At 33.1% G+C, this 18,243-nt stretch overlaps 1 protein-coding gene and 1 long non-coding RNA gene across 2 annotated transcripts in view; one reads left to right on the plus strand and one right to left on the minus strand.

Moving 5' to 3' along the window:
• The window catches only part of LOC114938679 (uncharacterized), a 21,173-nt gene continuing 2,930 nt past the window's right edge, over positions 1 to 18,243 (plus strand). The window contains exons 1-9 of the mRNA XM_029312701.2: positions 1 to 281; positions 1,038 to 1,117; positions 2,211 to 2,285; positions 12,517 to 12,681; positions 12,760 to 12,870; positions 13,363 to 13,774; positions 13,910 to 16,495; positions 16,695 to 16,798; positions 16,890 to 16,989. Of these exons, the coding sequence (XP_029168534.1) occupies positions 179 to 281; positions 1,038 to 1,117; positions 2,211 to 2,285; positions 12,517 to 12,681; positions 12,760 to 12,870; positions 13,363 to 13,774; positions 13,910 to 16,495; positions 16,695 to 16,798; positions 16,890 to 16,989 (3,736 nt within the window). The 5' untranslated portion in view covers positions 1 to 178. The remainder of the gene's footprint in view (positions 282 to 1,037; positions 1,118 to 2,210; positions 2,286 to 12,516; positions 12,682 to 12,759; positions 12,871 to 13,362; positions 13,775 to 13,909; positions 16,496 to 16,694; positions 16,799 to 16,889; positions 16,990 to 18,243) is intronic.
• LOC146721422 (uncharacterized) lies at positions 4,475 to 7,067 on the minus strand. Its single transcript, XR_014925664.1, has 3 exons — positions 6,583 to 7,067; positions 5,368 to 5,779; positions 4,475 to 5,294 (listed from the first exon to the last, which is right to left on the minus strand). It is a non-coding gene; the product is annotated as an uncharacterized LOC146721422 (long non-coding RNA).

Below are 18,243 nucleotides of genomic sequence, written 5' to 3' on the forward strand. Positions count from 1 at the left end.
TATATATATTTTGCGTACTACGTGGTACATACAATACGTGTTGGCATGTTTTTGTATTTCGTGTAGAATTCCAGTTTATCGTCGTAATGTGTCGTGTGTACGATGATCATTATCAGTGATAATCAGTTGTATATTTGTATTATAATTATACGAGCAACGTTGATTGCTGATACGTAAAATGGCCTGGTTCGGAGACAGTCTACCCAGTCTGTCGAATTTAAAGGGACAGATTACGAATTTCACGAAAGAGGTTTTATCCGATGGTATCGTTAAGGAAATAGGTACGTATACATATATTGAAATTTAGATCTTTTCGTGGGCGCATAGATGTAGAAATCCGGTTAAGAGACAGGTTATGATGTTGTCACGTCAAGTGACGTTTCTATTTTACCGATCGTTAACGGCCGATTCTATCTTACCGATCGTACCAACTTTTTGTTTCTTGTTATTTTGTATTTTCTCACCAGAGGGCATCTTATGCTTTATTTTGGAGGAACTTATTTAGCGATATAGTTTATGTTACGTATATTATAAATTTTCAGTACTTGCAGTACATCGGAAGATGCCCATAGTAATCTGAATAGTTTGTAAAATCGGTAAAATTTTATCTTTTTCAACTATCGTAGTTATATACATTATATATCGTATTATATTTATAAACATAATTTTAAATTCGAAAATTGTAAAAATTATGTTTTAATTTTTATTTCTTTACACATTATATATACTGTTGCTTTAATAAACTTTGTAATTATTCATCACGATCTTATTCCACATATATTTATTATTTTGAATATTATTATAATATTATATAGAAATTTTGTATATCTTTTATGGAAAAGAATAATATTTATGGAAAAATTACTAATTGTATAACAATTGTATAACATTGTGCTAATAATTTTGTTCTTATTTTACTTTTCAAGTTTATAATAATATAATCAAGTTTTCGAAATACTTTTACGAATGCTTGCAATTGATATAATCTATAAAATTTTCCAATTATACGTTCAATTAATAACAATGACTATTTTCAGATGAAAGATCACAAGCTTTGGACGAAGCGAACGAAAGGTGCAGTCAATTGCAAGATCTGCTCAATGCGAAAGATGCCGAGGTGAGCATTTATTTTATCAATTTTATACAAAAAAATATTTTATAAATATATATATATATTTATAAAATATTTTATAAATGTCTAGTGTCTCTGTTCAATAAATATTTTATAAATGTGTAATGTGTCTGTTCAAAGATGAGCGAAGGGGTTACATGTGATTAGAAATTATTTCAACATATGTCACGTTTCCTAATAATCGTGAATAAGTGTAAAGCAAACACGTTCACCTCTTATCCGTTAACATATATGACACACATATCTGAAATCTGTTAATCTTTGTTAAAAACAGTGATAGATATATATCGTAAAAAATATCAAATAAATTTTAAAGAACGGAAAATGAATTTTGAAAAATTTATATTTGTCAAAATAATACTTTTCGTTTTTAAAAAGCATCAGGATGAAATATTTGATATATCTTTTTTTTTTACCTATATATACCTACATCTACCTATCTATGACGAAACAACATGGCGGAAGGGATGGTAGGGAAGGGGAAACGAAGGATGGAGGGTTTCGGAGGTACCTAGGGGCTAAGGGGTCATACAAGATAGCACATCGGGGATTGAAAAGTGGGGATCGTTATCGCAATGCAAACGTGAGATAAGAACGGCAAATGTAAACGCGCATCGTACGTCCTGTATCCAAGACGCACCACCGGACTTCCTCCTGATTGTGCTTCCTAATATATTTAAGCCGGAGATTCGCGATTATTTTAAGAGCCCAAATTCAGTCGGCGATGAGATTTATTTTCTAAAAATAAACATTTTATTCCCGTTGTAAACGATTCCAAAAATCTCGTAACTTTCTGCCATCCGATATACAGTCTATCTCTCCCTTATTTTTCTTTTTTTTTTTTTATTACGCCAAATTTTTAGAGATTTGATTCTTTTGTTTTCGTTAAATTTATTGTATTTAATTCGCGCTTATTGTCATTTATCAGTCATATTTGCCAAAATTGTTGTTACTGTTAACGTATATGAGGAAACGCGCGTGAAAAGAAATTAATATGCTTATATATAGACTACTATATAATTTTACAGTCTTATGGTACTTTGATTTTATGTGTTAAAAATTATGCATTTGTTTATAGATTTCTCTCCTACGTCGACAAAATATCGAGTTGCAGAGTACTGTTATCGAGATAAATGCAAAGTCCAAAGAATCGGTAAGTCAAAATTCTATATTGAATATACTTTTTATTACAATTGCTAAAGAAAAGGAAAATGCTCATTATATTTGCACCGGACGTGACTTTTTACGAGAAAGATGAAAATGTTTATAATCGAAATCACATTTTTTTCCCTTAATCACTCGTTAAACAATAATGTACCTATATATTGTATATTGAATAATGAAAAAATTAAGAATGTTAACAAACATGAAAGCATGTTCCGTTTCTTTTCTAAGCGGATATGTATTATGTATTATTCTATGCGTAGCTATTCGCGAACGTTCGACACTGGTTATCACCTTTTCGAATGTAGTATAAGAACTGTTTGCGATTACGTGACCTATAAACGCTTAGCGTCGTCGTATATAAGCTCACCTTCTTTTGGGTTTTCTTTTCTCAAATTATTAAGTCGCAAAATTTCAAGAGTTGCAATATATTATCGCAATGATTTATTATTACATCATTCCATTATAATAATTATATATAAAGGAAATCGAGTCATCGTCTCTAAATTGCTATCGCCCATTAAGTCGCAAACGATAATTTGTGTGCGTGCATATGCGTGCGTGCGTGCGCGAAAGCGCACTTGTGATAACAAAAACTTGCCGTTTGGCATTAGCTGGCAGATACCGATAATAGTTGTTAATAGCAAAAGTCATTTTTTATCAGCGTTTAGATAAGGGACTTTTGTTTCGCGTACTAGTTTTGTAGGAACAATAGTTTTATATTTTATTTGTATTTTCAATATACATATATTCCTCCACAAAATTGGCTGGAATATCAATTTGATGACAATCAGCACGAAATGGAATATTTCGATAAAGATCAAAAGGGTTTTGAGACGGAGAAAATACACATTGCATATGAGAATATATATATATAACACAATTGATTAAAAAATACAATTAATTAAATTAAAATTAAAAAGAAAAATATATATATACATATATTTATGAAAAAATATATATCATTTTGTGTCAACTTCTCGACACATTGTTTGAAATTTGTTTTATGCCTCAACCTTTCAAAATTGTGTAGGATGTGTAAATTGCGTTAGTCTAGATAGAACGAAAGATAAGGCAACGCACTGCTCTCGTGTTCTTTATTACATATCTTGGATCAACAAAGGATCGGTCCGACTTGGCGTGGAATGTGTCACAAATTTCTTCGGGGAGAAAATTTCTCATACGACTTTTTCTTCCCGATGAATCAGCAATCATTTTTGTTCTTTGAATATTTCTTCTTTTCGTCAATTGCATATATTATATTTATCATGCATATATATATATATATATACTAGATAATGTAATATACATATGTATATGTGTATGTAATAATCTTCACAGTGCAAGTTGCATCGTGCACTCACGCAAATGCAATTGTGCATACGAAGTTGTTCTCTGCTCGTGCCGTCGCGTGATTTTTCTATTATGACATAGAGAAGACGTGATATTAGTGTCTGTGGAATTACAATATATATGTGCGAGAAAGAATGTCAGAATTAACAGAGTCAAAATTATCAAGATCTTCTACTGTATATATATTTCGCGCAATTAATAATGCTAAAACAAACCTGGGAGATGACAATGTGCTAGTTTTTCTAATTCCTTCGAACTATAAAAGAAGGCAAAAAATGGAAAGCAGACAGCAAAAGGACACGATGACTCATCGTTTGTGCGTTGTTATGTATATGCGAGTGCAGCGATTTAACAGTCCTTGAAAACTATATTGCAACTAACGCATCAAAAGTTATCTAATACGTCGCTCGTATCGTTTAAAGGATAGAAATTTCACGTTTGGTATTTTGCTTCTTGCCAATGTCAAATATTGTCTCGACACATATAGATATATATTATTGTACGAGTTACAGAAACTGTGCGTTGGATACTCCCCAAAAATAATATACCATTAAAGTAAAATGCGCTCTCATCGCTCTCAATCGCGTGGCTATAAATACAGATTGAATGGAGGTTGAACATTACGGGATATATTGTTCGGGAAAAAAATTTACGTTTAAGGCTCCTAAATCCTCTCGCCATGTTAGATTGTGACGTCAGAGGCACCCGCTGAAAAATTCTTAGATGTTATTTTTAAATGATAAAAGATATTTCGATTAAACATTATTTCGGATGATTTTAGCACACTTTTAAAATACCTCGAAAACTATATTTTTCCTTCAACAGTCAGTTATAAACTTCTCGCAAATATATATGCATTCGGGGCGGAATCAGTCCGAGAGATTTGAACATCAGATTACGAAGGCGGCTCCTAGATGTTACAATAACGTAAATTGGTTGAATCTATCGATCTCGGTTTGTGCCACCCTACAGTTCCATGTCGTTGATAACACTCAAAAGTATGATAAGCAAGTTGGGGTTGCTCAGTTTTCAGCACGATAGTGACTATGACTACTGTCTCATCGAACGGCTATACATACAGGTCGAACGAGAGAGAGTTTGCACAAAAGTTAACCAAGTGCTATTTGAGCGATAAAGTTCGGCAGATAGGAAATTTTGTCCCCAAAAGAATTATTAAAGGTTAGTAATGTGTATTTCCTTAATTCAACGTTGTCTCTGTTTATTTTTCAACTTATCTTTTACATTGCATTTTATTTTTTCTGCGTATTCTTTTCTTCCTGCGTTTAATTGCATTTAGTTTTGATAATCGACACTTGCAGTCTAATTAATTGAAAATTGCTGTATTTTTGCAAATATTACGACGCTTTTTTTTTCAAGATCTTCGTGATACGTAATTATATAAAGAAGAACTATAGCGCAAAGGGAAAACGTAAACGGAAGAATAACATTGTTCGAACGTCATTCTTACAATGTAACACTGTCAGTAAAAAAAATACAGTTACACATTACAATTATAGCAGCAGTGTCAATTGTATATTTGAATTCCTTCCGGTCTATGAGTCTACTTTTTTGTTCCTCTTTTTTGTCAGAAATGGTGTTCTATGTATAGTTCTGTATCGAGAACAACAAATCACTAACGGTGATGCTACGAATGGAAAATTAGTCAGGCATTAAAATTCAGGAATATGAGAATTCATAATATATGTATGTATATGTACTTGTGATTTTTTCATGTGTTTTTTATCCTTGTGCGATCCATCATTTATATCTCGATGACTAGTCTGCTTTTTTAATTTTTAATTTTTTTTTTCTATTCGTTTTTTTGCTTCAAGTATACACGTTTCTTCAATGGAAAAACTAGGAAAGTCTCCAAGGTTTCTCGACCGATTTTATTCTAGCGATTACTATGGCTCTTTTATAATGTTTCCTCATTTCCTTCAGCTGTGCCCGCACCATACGGGCTGATAAAAATGTCCTGTCGACGCCTGCGTTCATATAACAGCACGTACGACACGTCGTCCGTTCATAAGTATGTACATTATAACGGAAAGATATATAATAAAATAGTCCAATTATTTTACATACGCGCGACAGCTTCTCCATATTTTTTTACAGTGCGTTTTATCATTTCTATAAAAAAAGAAAAAATTAATTTATGTTCTCGAAAACGTATTCGCGAAGCATAATTTGTGGTCCAGTGTTCAGTGTTTGCTGTTATCTATAAATAAAATGATCATCTAGATGATATTTTGGCGTCATCTTATCTTTAAATATTATATTTTTATATCCCTTTTATAATTTACATTTTTTGTAATTTTATCTAGATACATTTAAAACAAAAGCATCTCTTATCTCATCTAAGATAAAAATTTCCATATTTTTATTCCATCTTTATCCAGCTAATTTAAAAATTATCTAACAATAAGCATAACATTGCATATTACATATATACAGTGTTGTGCTTATAGATGATTTAAAAATTAGCTAGATAAAGATGAGGTAAAAATATGTAAATTTATCTTAGATAAGATGAAGGTGATTTTGTTTTAAATATATCCAGCTAAAAGAAATAAAATTATATGGCGATTCATCTAGCGATAATTCTCTAGATAATAATTTTGAAGACTGCTTATGTAAACACAGTTATAAAAAACTGTAAATTATAAATAGCAATATAAAAATATATTCATATTTTTATTTATAAATTTTCAGCATTTCTTATAATTTTCAATCAAATTATCTGAACATTATCTTAGATAATTTAGTAAAGACAATACTTGTTTTCATCTAAGACGCAGATATAGCTAATACATATTTTTGTCATCTGTATAAAGATAAGATGCCATAGTTTCATCTAGATGATCATCTATATAATTTTCTTTAGATAACAGCAAACACTGCATATATGATCGTGGATCCTCGCGTAGTCTTACGTTGCACCGCTTCGCGTAACCTCCACGCTTAGTCTCCTCCTCCTCCTTCGCCAGCTGCGTAGGGTCGCGCCGATGGAAGGTGAAATAGTCGAAACATACACAGTCATTCGTCGACCAGCGCGTTCATTCGTCGCGTCACGCATCTCGCAATGTGCGAGTGCTTGGGCGTGCGCTGCCGCAACCCGTGGACGTTTTTTTTCCTCCTCGAAAAATCGTCTAGCTGCGAAACTCGCTCTCCGTCAAAATCGCTCGAAACCTTGCACGTCGGTATTTCGTGAGTTTTTTTTTTTTTTGAAGAAGCATAGAAGCGGATCTCGAAAGACTATGCGGCGACAATTTTCAATCCACAAGTAAGTTTTTTTCAGAATCGTTCCTCTTAATGTAGAGAGAGAATTGTTCTTCAGAGTGGAGTTTTATCGAAACAATCATTTTAAAGATATACCTATTATTATTATTCTTATCTAATTACGATAAGATAAATTAATCTAGCGTATACTAAGTCTAAAACGATTAAAATAAACAGTTTTCATATTTGGAAGAATACTGAAAGATTTTTTGTTCGTTCATTTTTTACTAAAAAAAAAAAAAAAAAAAAATGAGCAAGAAATATGTACAAATGCAGCATTCTATTTTTATCGAGAAAAAAATAATTGTTATCACATGGAAAAAATGTTAAATAATAAATTTGCGCGTGTGTCTCGGATACATATCTTAAAATTACATTAAAAATTATAGTAGAACACGACTTTTCTATCGCGCCATTTTTTCGCGCGCAAAGTGATGACCAGGCAATTTATTGCGCGCACGCGTACGTTTTTCGTAAGTTTTGCGAATTTCAAAAATGCAATCCTCGAAAAATTTATATAATTGATTCTTCCTGTAAAATCAAATTTTAATCAAATTTATTCATATTAATCATTGTAGATAATTTCGCGAATATAACGTTTTAATTTCTTCAAGATTATAAATCTTTAAAAAGTTAAAAATATAATTTTACAACAATATATTTACTACAATTTTATTTGCACTACACGTTTTATAACTACAATAAAAATGTTTGACGACGGAATTCGAGATTTAAGATTCATTTATTGTTGTGTAATCCAGTTTTTAAATTATATAAGACTCTCGATTCTGAAAAGACGTAAAATGTTTAACACGGTTTCTAAAAAAAAAAAAACTATACATTTTAAAAGTATAAAAACGTGCAAATTTCTTGGAAAAATTTTAATACCAAACGTTACGTTACGATACATTTTAAGACAGTTTATAAATTGTAAAAACAGAGTAAAATTAGCGGTAGACTTCGCGAAGCGAGTGCAATCGACAGTATTTTTTTTTTTTTTTTTTTTAATTTCCATTTGGCCGCAATATCAACTACGTTGAATTTGCGCCTATTTCGCGTTAAGCTATGTTCCCGAGTTATCGGTAGATAATGCACGAAGGACAGGCTTACCTATGATTACTTAACCAACGCGACGCGCGATTACCTGTACACTCGTACGACGTTGTGGACAGTATTAGTTGCAAAAAATAGAATGTTACTTGTAAACGATAAAAGTCGAAGCGTACACTTATCATATATGTCTCGACATGTACACGTATGCGCGAGTATCTAAGTTCAAAGCGCGTTCGATTTCACGATGACGTGTGCGCGCGTATACGCATAAGTGTGTGTGTAATTTTTTTAAATAGCAAATGTGATGAAAAGATATGAAACATACTCCGCAATCGATTTACTTAAGTTTCCTTTAAGTAATTTTTAAACTTTACTTTAAGTAATTTTTTTAGTTGCCAAGAGAATAACGCATTAATATATAAATAAAAAAATTCTTATTTCAAGGTTCAATCCTCTCGCATTATATATATATATATATATATATATATATATATATATATATACATACGTACAGGGTGTCCCGTATTCAGACATCATTTGGAGATGATTTTTCCTTAACCAAAAAGTCCGAGGCACCAATAATTTCCAAGTTGTAAGCGACTGAAAATAAATAGTCTTGTGGAAACTAAATATTAACAAAATCATATTCTTCGGTTAATTTCAGGTAGAATTTACCTTAATAAAATTTTAATTCAAGGCTTAATTACAATAAAATAGAACATGCAAAAAATAATGATCTTTCTCGATGTTCTCAGTTGAGGAAAAATCGTCTCTAAATGACGTAAGGTATATGTGGCAACTGATCGATATTTTTGTATAATTTCTTAATTATAGATATACAATCCGCGTAAAAAATAAATGTTCGCTATATTGCGTATACATAAATTTTAAACTTGGTTAAAAAAAATAGATTTATCGATTCAAATGAAATGCGTACGATACAAAGATTAAGCAATTTTGTCAACACGATGAAAGATGATTCATTTTTGTCTTCGTTACAATAGCGGTATAAAAAACCACGTTCTTACTGTTTTATTTCGAAAACTGATAGCTAATCGGCTAATATCGTTTACATTAATAAACATAAGCATTAAAGATATGTACATAGTTGCGGACAGACTTGATTAATATTATACGTATATTTTCGACGAATGTTAGTATATAGTAATATTAGCTCGTAATATTAGCTCTTTTGCAGATTTACGAGAGAGTTTGATTTGCAGTAGGCGAATTAACATTTAAGCAAATGAACAGCAACGTTTATTACAACACGATAGCATCGTCTCTCGTCGTAATCAACATTCACGGAGAGAATTTTCCTCTCGCGTATGTCGCACGTTGACCAAAGATCAAGAACATCTAGTATAAAACATGGAGATGTCGGCGAGAGAAGCCATAGTTATCACTTATTTTTGCTGCATGTGCTCCGTTGTATGGTGATGAGCTGACACTATACATCGTCTCCGATGACGACTTCTTACCTCGAAGAACTCGCTGAGCTTCTGAGTATCAAACACCAGAGACGGTGTGTTATTCGCGACGTTTGTTGATAATCTTCCTATATTCAGCTTCTCCGCGTGCAGGGATGAGTGCCTTTTTTGTTAGGATTCGGACAGATTTGCGTTCATTCGTGTTAACTAATCGACCGTTCGAGTCATCTTCCGAAAGTTGGAAGGAAAATCGAAAAATCTATTTTAGCTAGTATATAACTAGCGATGAATACTTCACTCTAAGGGAGATATTGGGAGTGCTGATTTTCATTTTTGGACCCATGTTGAAACCTTCGGTGAATTAAATTATCGCGTATATAAGTTGTCGTTGTGGATGAAATATATTCATGATCGCGCGAGTCACTTGACATATACAGGATATTCGACAATGCAAGGGTCATGCGAGTCAAAGCCGGAAATTGTAAGCTGCGGTTCTCATTCGTCGAATAAAAGCTGTTTTTCTCTCGGGTGTGAGTATCGTTGCACAATATTGAAAACCTCTCTCTATCTCGTGGCGCGAAGTCGCGAGTCGACTCGAATAAAAAAAGCGGGCGAACTTGGAAATTCACCTGACGCAACACAGCCGCTGTTATTTATCCAGATTATTTATCGAACCCTGAACTCCACGGACATCGCGGTACTCGACGTCGCGTGTACATATACCTACATATATACAATACGTATTCTGGTATACGTGAGTGCGCTCGCGGCCACTTGGTTACGTCACTGGCATCGTGGACATTATTATGTTCCTACTGACGCAGGTACAATATGCCTGCCACGCTATTAGAGCAGCCTGTGTTAACCTGAAACTCCGCGTAAGCGGAGTGTGTTTCATAACGTCGCGAGAGAGAGAGAGAGAGAGAGAGAGAGAGAGAGAGAGAGAGAGAGAGAGACATACTGTAAGCGATATTCCTTTATTATCAGCAAAAATGTGCGTGCGGTATGCCGCGACTCGCTTCTTGAAAAATCACTTTTCTTATATACTTATTATACCGATATATTCATATATCGCATTCTTTCCATGTCCAAGAAAGACGACTTTGATCGACAGCATTGTGCGCGAATTTATAATTATTTCGTGTTTTAAAAACTTATTGTTTGTTAAACAGATCAATCGCAACATTGCTTCGCAAATTTATATTTCCCTCCGAAAAAATACATGTCTCTCCTCTAATCCGATACGAAAAAGAATAACGGAGCAAATGTAGGATGCATCGGTTGGAAGAAAGCATGTGTTCGCGCTTTATGATAGCGATTTCATTACAGTCGTATATGGAGCAACATCTGTACGTATCCACTGCTCGCAACATGACTGTTATTCCCTTCTTCGTAAATTCATCATTTTATTCTTTTTTTTTTAAACTATTATTATACAATAATTGATAACTCGGATCTATATATAGCCACGGGCAGTGCAGTCTCGATTTTGCATCGTAGGATTGCGATAACTCGCGCGCTTGCGATTGATAGTAACATCCTTTCCCACGCTTAATATCAGGATTGCGTTATCTGCGTACGACGCATCAACCATACATAGCGTGCTGCACAATATTTGCCGTATAAATACAGAGTGCACGCAATGTTAAAAAAAAAAAAAGGAAACTTGTAAACTTGAATAAGAATTATTAGATGCATTTATTGCACAATTATACGGATTGAAATTGTTTTTTATCTCTGAATTGAAGGCTATTTGAGCATTTACTATTTCATTTTTCGTTTCATCAGGTGATCATTATTGCATCTATTTGGAACTTTATAATTTTATAAAAACAAAAATATGAATATGTATATTATATAATATACTCTAAGAGAAAATTCTCTCTGTGTATATATATACACACACACAAATATTTTATATATAATAATGATTCAAGTACCAAGCGCATATCTGACGTTATAATTAGATTCGGTATTTTTGCAATGCGTTTTTATCGCATTGAATAATTAAGTCGACGAAAAACGAACGCGGTATGTTATTCTGTTTGATGAAATTGAGGACAAAATCGAGTACGGATAGGCATTATATCATCTCGACCTGCGTCGCTCTCGACATACCGAAATGTGTAAAACGAAGAAAAAGAAAAGGCCGTTACGAAGAAAAGATGGAGACTTTTGTCGTGAGACTGTATGCAAGTCAAACGACGCATTATTCCTTGACCTGACCCAACGAAACCTCCTTTCATATTCATTAGGATCGTCCCACTTCGGTCTGTCGCTTTGGACCACGGAACGCAACAATGTGTCTCCGATGCATCGCGCGAATCGATTTGTGTGGAAAATATCCAACAGAATAGACCTTATATACATGACACTAAAATATTTTATACATTTTGTTCACGGAATATGTTAGAGAGTTCATGTATTATATTAGTTTTTTCACATTTCTATATTGATATGTATTATTTTATCTATCTGAAATATCACTCATGTAATTATGTTCTTTTTCATTTTTCTCTTTTTAAAAAAGGATTGCGAAAGCTGCTTTTGTTATTATATAATTGTTATGTATAATCTTGCGGTAGATTGGATCACATTTAGTTTAAAAAAATATATATATAATATATATGATAAAATATATATTTTATCCTGGTTGGTATTTCCAATTTGGATGAAGTATGCCTGATAAAAATCTCCATTTTATCAAGATCGAGTAAAATATGCTATTCCCGAGTCGCAGGGCCGTATGTATAACACCTATGTATCCATTAGCATTTCGTGTATCGTTCATCTACCGAGGAAAGATTTCCGTCCAGCATCCACGATGGAATCCAAACGTGTTCCACTTAAGAATTCATTTTAAAGACAAGCGGAAAACTTTTATCACATAGGAATCTAATTTTTCCAAATTCCTTTCATTATTTAGTGCACATTTATGTAAACTTTTCAACGCAAGATCTATGCGTGACTAGACAAATTAGCTACGAATTGACTTTTAAAATTGATCGAAATCGAAAGGGAATCCTTTTTTTTTTTTTCAACAGTTTGAATTGCAAATCGTGAAAAAGACTCGAGAGATGTGAACGTATCTCCCTTTTGTTGTAGAAGGATACAAATCATATCGATGAAACCGAAGGCGTCTTTTGCGATCCCTCGTGCGTCAACAATCGAAACGCAAAGATTCAGAATGTACGTCAGCTACAGGAACAATTGGCTCAAGCCACCGTGAAAGTCCGCGAATTAGAATACGAGTTGAAACACCTACAAAAGGTAATAATTGTTATTAATAGAATCGTTCTCGCTCTCTCTCTTGAGAAATATAAGTTTGCGTAAACAATTATAATACAGGTGACCACCAACGCGTCCTTGAGAGATGACATTTCCGATGGACATCAAAAGGCTGAAGTCGTACGAGCGAAACAAGATATGATGAATCGTATAATACAAATGGAAGAAAAGGTACCACAGTATATCAATGTACAACATCTGGAACATTTTTCAGTTACAAATTAGATGATTATGAATAGAAAAAAGCTCAAAATCGTGATGAAAAGAAATTGATTCTCGTGTAAGAACACCAGTCATTAATAAAACATAAAGTTACATTATTTAAGAAACATAAAGAGATACACTCTTTTTTTAAGAGGATAGAGAAAGGAACAGTTTAATTCAATATTTTAATTTGAGAAGTACTTAAATAATTCCACGAGAATTTTTCGAAATTAATATATTTGTTAGAGCTGTTATTCTATTATTATCGTTTATTTCTGTTATGAATAAAATGTTTTTTTTTTTTTCAATTTTTTTTTCTTTTATTGAAATTATTCTTCATTAATTAATGTCATGCTGCAAACAATTCTCGTTTTACAATTACTTTGAATAATGTTGCCTCGATCAACGTTATATAATTTTTTTTATACTATTCAAAATCGATATTTTACGTTTTCTTAGACTCGAGAAGCAGAACGAAATGCTAAGCATATCCAACTGGATGAAGCCAGTCTTATCAATGACTTTCGTTCAGTAATATCGAAATTAAACTCGCGTGAGAAATTTGATTTGGTCAGCGGAGCGTTGAAAGCTTTACAAATCGAAAGCGAGACACGCGAGAAGGTAAAAAATCATGAAAAATCCAATGATCAACTCGAGAAAGTCGATGGTATCGAATACAACACTTTAACTATGAGACATCATTTGGATAATGCAAGTGTGCAAGAAAATAAATCGAGCGATACGACTGAAGAATTTTCGATCAATAAACGGGAAATAATATTACAGCAAAGAATAGAGGAACTCCAAAATGAAAATAAAGATCTTTTGGAAGCTATGGAAAAATTGGACGAAGAACATTCGCAATCCATCGGTAAGTAATAGTAGTAATTTTTGTTTTATAGCTCAGCTACTATCTCAGAGTTTTTATTTATTTATTAATTTTATCGCTATTATTTCCTACAATTTAAAAAAAAAACTATAGTAACATAAATTTCGGTTTGCGCAGAAAAACTATTGTCGCTCAGAGAAGAAACTAATAAAAAGCATCGTTTTCTGCAAAACTCGTACGAGCAGCTTTCCATGGATTACAACAAATGCCAGAAAAAAATAATCGAATTTCGTAACAACGATGTGAAACTCGATGAAAATGCTCATACCAAAACGAGCCATCATCAATTTGTTCAGACCGATAATTTAGACAATTTAGACAAAGTTCCTTTGCAAAGAGACGATGTGGTGCTGGAAACAAGTATTCTCGATGATATTGCTCAGAAAATTAAGATGATTTTGAAAAACTATACCATAAGCAGTATCGAGCCGGGAGAATCCATCTTTGAAGCCATCGCGAAACAATACGTCGATACTAGATGGAAATTAGACGTTTTAGAAAGGAAAGTAACCGAGATTACTAGAGATTTAAAGGAGACCAACGAAATGAAAGACAGCCTGCAACTAGAATGCGAGGAATTGCAGTCTCACATCGATTCGTTATTGTTGGAAAATCAAGTTTTAAAATCGAGTTTACCATCTATTCCCGAAGCGAGCGAAGAACGAGTAGTTTCCTTAGAAACGGAAGTTGAATCTTTACAGGAAGAAGTGAAACGACTCTCGGCTGAAAACGAAACGATACGAGAAACAAACACAACTTTGACGCACGCTGTCCAAGATGAGGGAATGTTAAATCGCGAAGCAAATCATTCATTTATACAGGAAAACATCGAATTTCCAACATGTTTAGAACAGAATAACGGTTCCAACGAAGATGCGGGGTCTATCGAGCAATTACAACTCCATCATGAAAGTGTATCCAAGACGAAATTGTCGGAAAATAATCTTGCATCGTCGCAGCAGGATGCTGTAGATAAATTGGCAGACGAGAATAAAGATTTGTCACAGAAGAATTCGCAATTATATGACACAATTTTGCGAGAATGTAGTCTACGAGAAGAGAATGATTGTCAATTACGCGATTTACAGGAACGACTCGACATAGTTAATCGCGAGAAACTCGAGTTGGAGAATGATATTTTACACAAGGAAAAGGAATTAGAAGTAATGCAGATTCAAATGGACACGAAACAATCTCAAGTTACAAAATTATATCAAGATAATGATAGATTAATTAAAGAAAATGTATCTCTGTCGGAGCAATTAACTGCTACGCACGATGAATCATTGGATAAGATTGAATTGTTGAATACTGAGATGTCGTTGCTTCAGCAAGAACATGAAGATTTGAAACAGGAGGAATCGATCTACAAAGAAGAATTGACTCGGACAAAGAATAAATTGTACGAGGCGCAGCAACATTATGCGAAATTGGAAAACGAACATTGTATCTTAACAACGCAGTATGAACAAGTTGAATTAGAAAAGAAAAATATTCAAACACAATTAGTGATAAGCATGGAAGAAGTTGAAGAGTTGAGTCTTCTACGAAACAAATGTAAGCTTTTAGAACAAGAAATAAAAGTTGTTCGTATTAAAGAAACGCAGTTGTTGGAATCTCGAGAAGACTTTTCGCCAGAGATATCTTCAAACGTAGATAGAGCCAATAAAAGATTGCAGGAAGAACTTTCAAGAACTGTTGCAGATAATTTAAATGGTTTAGAAACGGAAAACATTATACAAGCGGAAAAGCAAGATTTAGTGCCAAAAGATACATCGAATAATAATGACCAACAAACATTCTTATCGATTATCGACGAAGAGAAGGATGCCATCAAAGCACTCAACGAACACCTGATGAGCGAAATTAATGAATTACGTAGCAAATTACAACTTGCTATTGAGAATAGTAAAGAGTCGGCAGAGATGACTAAACAGACGATTGAGGATCTCTCTCATCTTGTTCGAGAAAAAGATCAGGCGATAAGCATTTTACATGCCGAAGTAGATCGCGCGAATACTACTATCGCGCAAACTTCCAACGAACTTGTCGTAATCAGAAATCAGAAGAATGAACTCGAGCAACTTATTTCTGCGAAACATAATGAAAGTTTACAATATCAGAATGAAATTCAAATGTTGATTCAACGCGTGAATGAACAAACGGTTCAAATCCAAAACTTAATTTCAGAGCAAACAGCGAATAAAATACGAGAAGACGCAAATCTGGAGGAACGGCAAAAGGATGAAAAAAATGCCGAAATTTTGGCTCTGACGAAAAAATGTGACGCATTAGAAGCGGCTTTGGTGCAAGAACAGTCCAACAATAGAATTCTGCAAAACCAGCTCGTCGAGAGTCAAAACAGAGAAGCTAACTCTGTTAAAGAATTAGAAAGACTAAGGACGCATTTGGTCGAAATGGAATCGAGCTATACAGACGAGGCTCTAAGTGCTGAAAAAAATTATCAAGAATTAGAGGCGAAATTATTGCAAGCTGAAGAGAAAGTAAAGAGTAGTTCAACGGCTTTCACATCGGCAAATATTCGGGCGAATCAGCAGGTAGAAACGTTGCAGCAACAAATAGCTCTGATTACTCAACAGAGAGATCATATACAGACAAAATTATCTGCTGCAGAAGACAATATTCTACTACAATCTGCCTCTTTAACAAATTTGCAAATAGTTTTGGAACAGTTTCAACAAGGTGAGCAATAGCTTTTTAACGCATACCAATTTTATGTTTCGCTGTTACGATGCACACACACATCTCTCTTGTATATAGGTATAGAAAAAAGAAAAACTATGTGCGTCCCTGTAAAAGATACTTCCACAAATGTCATAATTATATTTAAATTCTAATTCATATATACTATATAATATTGATGATACGATCAACGTTTCAGAAAAAGAACGCGACATTGAGTCAGCTACGGAAAAAATTCGGTCTCAGCTCAATGAAGCATATAAGAAACAAGATGGATTTCTAAATGAAATTTCGATTCTTAAGGTTTGTCTTTATCTTTTGTGTATTTGCATAATAATCTTATTAAAGTTGCCTTTGCTCATAAGTTATTGCACGTGTATACGTGTATTTACAGCAACAATTATCCGAGGCTAAAGAATGCTTGCAAGCTGCCTCGAGACTGAGCGAACAGCTTGAGAAGAAAGATGATCAAATCGAGCGACTCGACGAAGAAGGTAATCATTTTCAAAAATTATTATATATATAATATATGCTGCCTGCATTTTGTTTCTTGTTTATAGCATGATTAGTGTTTTTAAATTAAATCGCATCGTTTTATTCACATCACAAGAAATAACTTGAAGTGTTTTTCTTTCACTGTGATATAAAATATTAATTAAGCCGAGCATGTTTTTATTTTATTTACATATTTGTGCTTTTATTTTAATCCATTGCAATTGGTTGGTGAAATGTGAGAGATGAAAAGCATATCGGAATAAAATCGCCGATAAAAATTGGTTCGATTATCAATATCATCTTAAGAATTATAAATATTATAAATATATAGAGTATATAAACCTTTTCTCATATATAATTACAAATTCTTCTATCAAAATACCTATATATAATATATAGAGAGTCGTATTATAAATTATAATATTATAAATATATGTGCTAAATTTATTTCGCAAAATTAAGTTTACAATATGTAGAGAAAAATTCTATTCCGTGTTTTTTAATTATAATAATGATGATGATGATGATGATGATGTAATAAAATTTTAGCAGCTGCTGCCACAATATCTCGGTAATGTTCGAATATACGCACTATTCAAAACCCATTATTACATTTTTATTCTGCAGATTTCTGAATCAATTATATCAACCATATATATATATAATTTATAATCTTGTATATTGCTTCTTTTTTGTAAATAACATAAAGCTACGCATTTGCAGGCACATACACAACATGTAAAAAAATGTAAAAAATTGATTATTAAAATATATAATTATATTTATATATATATACACTCTTTGCACATACAAACACACACATATACGTACATGTGATTAAAAATACACTATATATGAGTGCATTATTGAGACACAAACGAATTCTAGTGTTAAATGATCAATGTGTGCGCGTTCTGTGACTAATCTGCGAAAGCAAACACGTATTTAATCTGGTGATGTAGTCAAATATCAGCTGGTAATTCTGGGATTGTGACAATAGCCCAGGATTCTTGCTGGTATCTGGCTACGAACTGGATCATCGCCTTTGCATACTCACAAATCACGTATTGGTTTTGATTCATGCAATTGCCACTGGTGCTGGTACTACGTTTCTGCACTTTACTACATTTTCTTGGTGATTCCTAATGGAAAAAAAAATATATCCAGGAACTTGAAAACAATCATATTAATTTTGCACTTTTTTCTTTCTATTACATGTATAAGAATGATTGAGACGAATTATCTTTATTGCC

This window comes from Nylanderia fulva, unplaced genomic scaffold (assembly GCF_048542155.1).
Source record: "Nylanderia fulva isolate GAGA-0341 unplaced genomic scaffold, ASM4854215v1 Scaffold48, whole genome shotgun sequence".
Taxonomy (NCBI): Eukaryota; Metazoa; Arthropoda; class Insecta; order Hymenoptera; family Formicidae; genus Nylanderia; species Nylanderia fulva.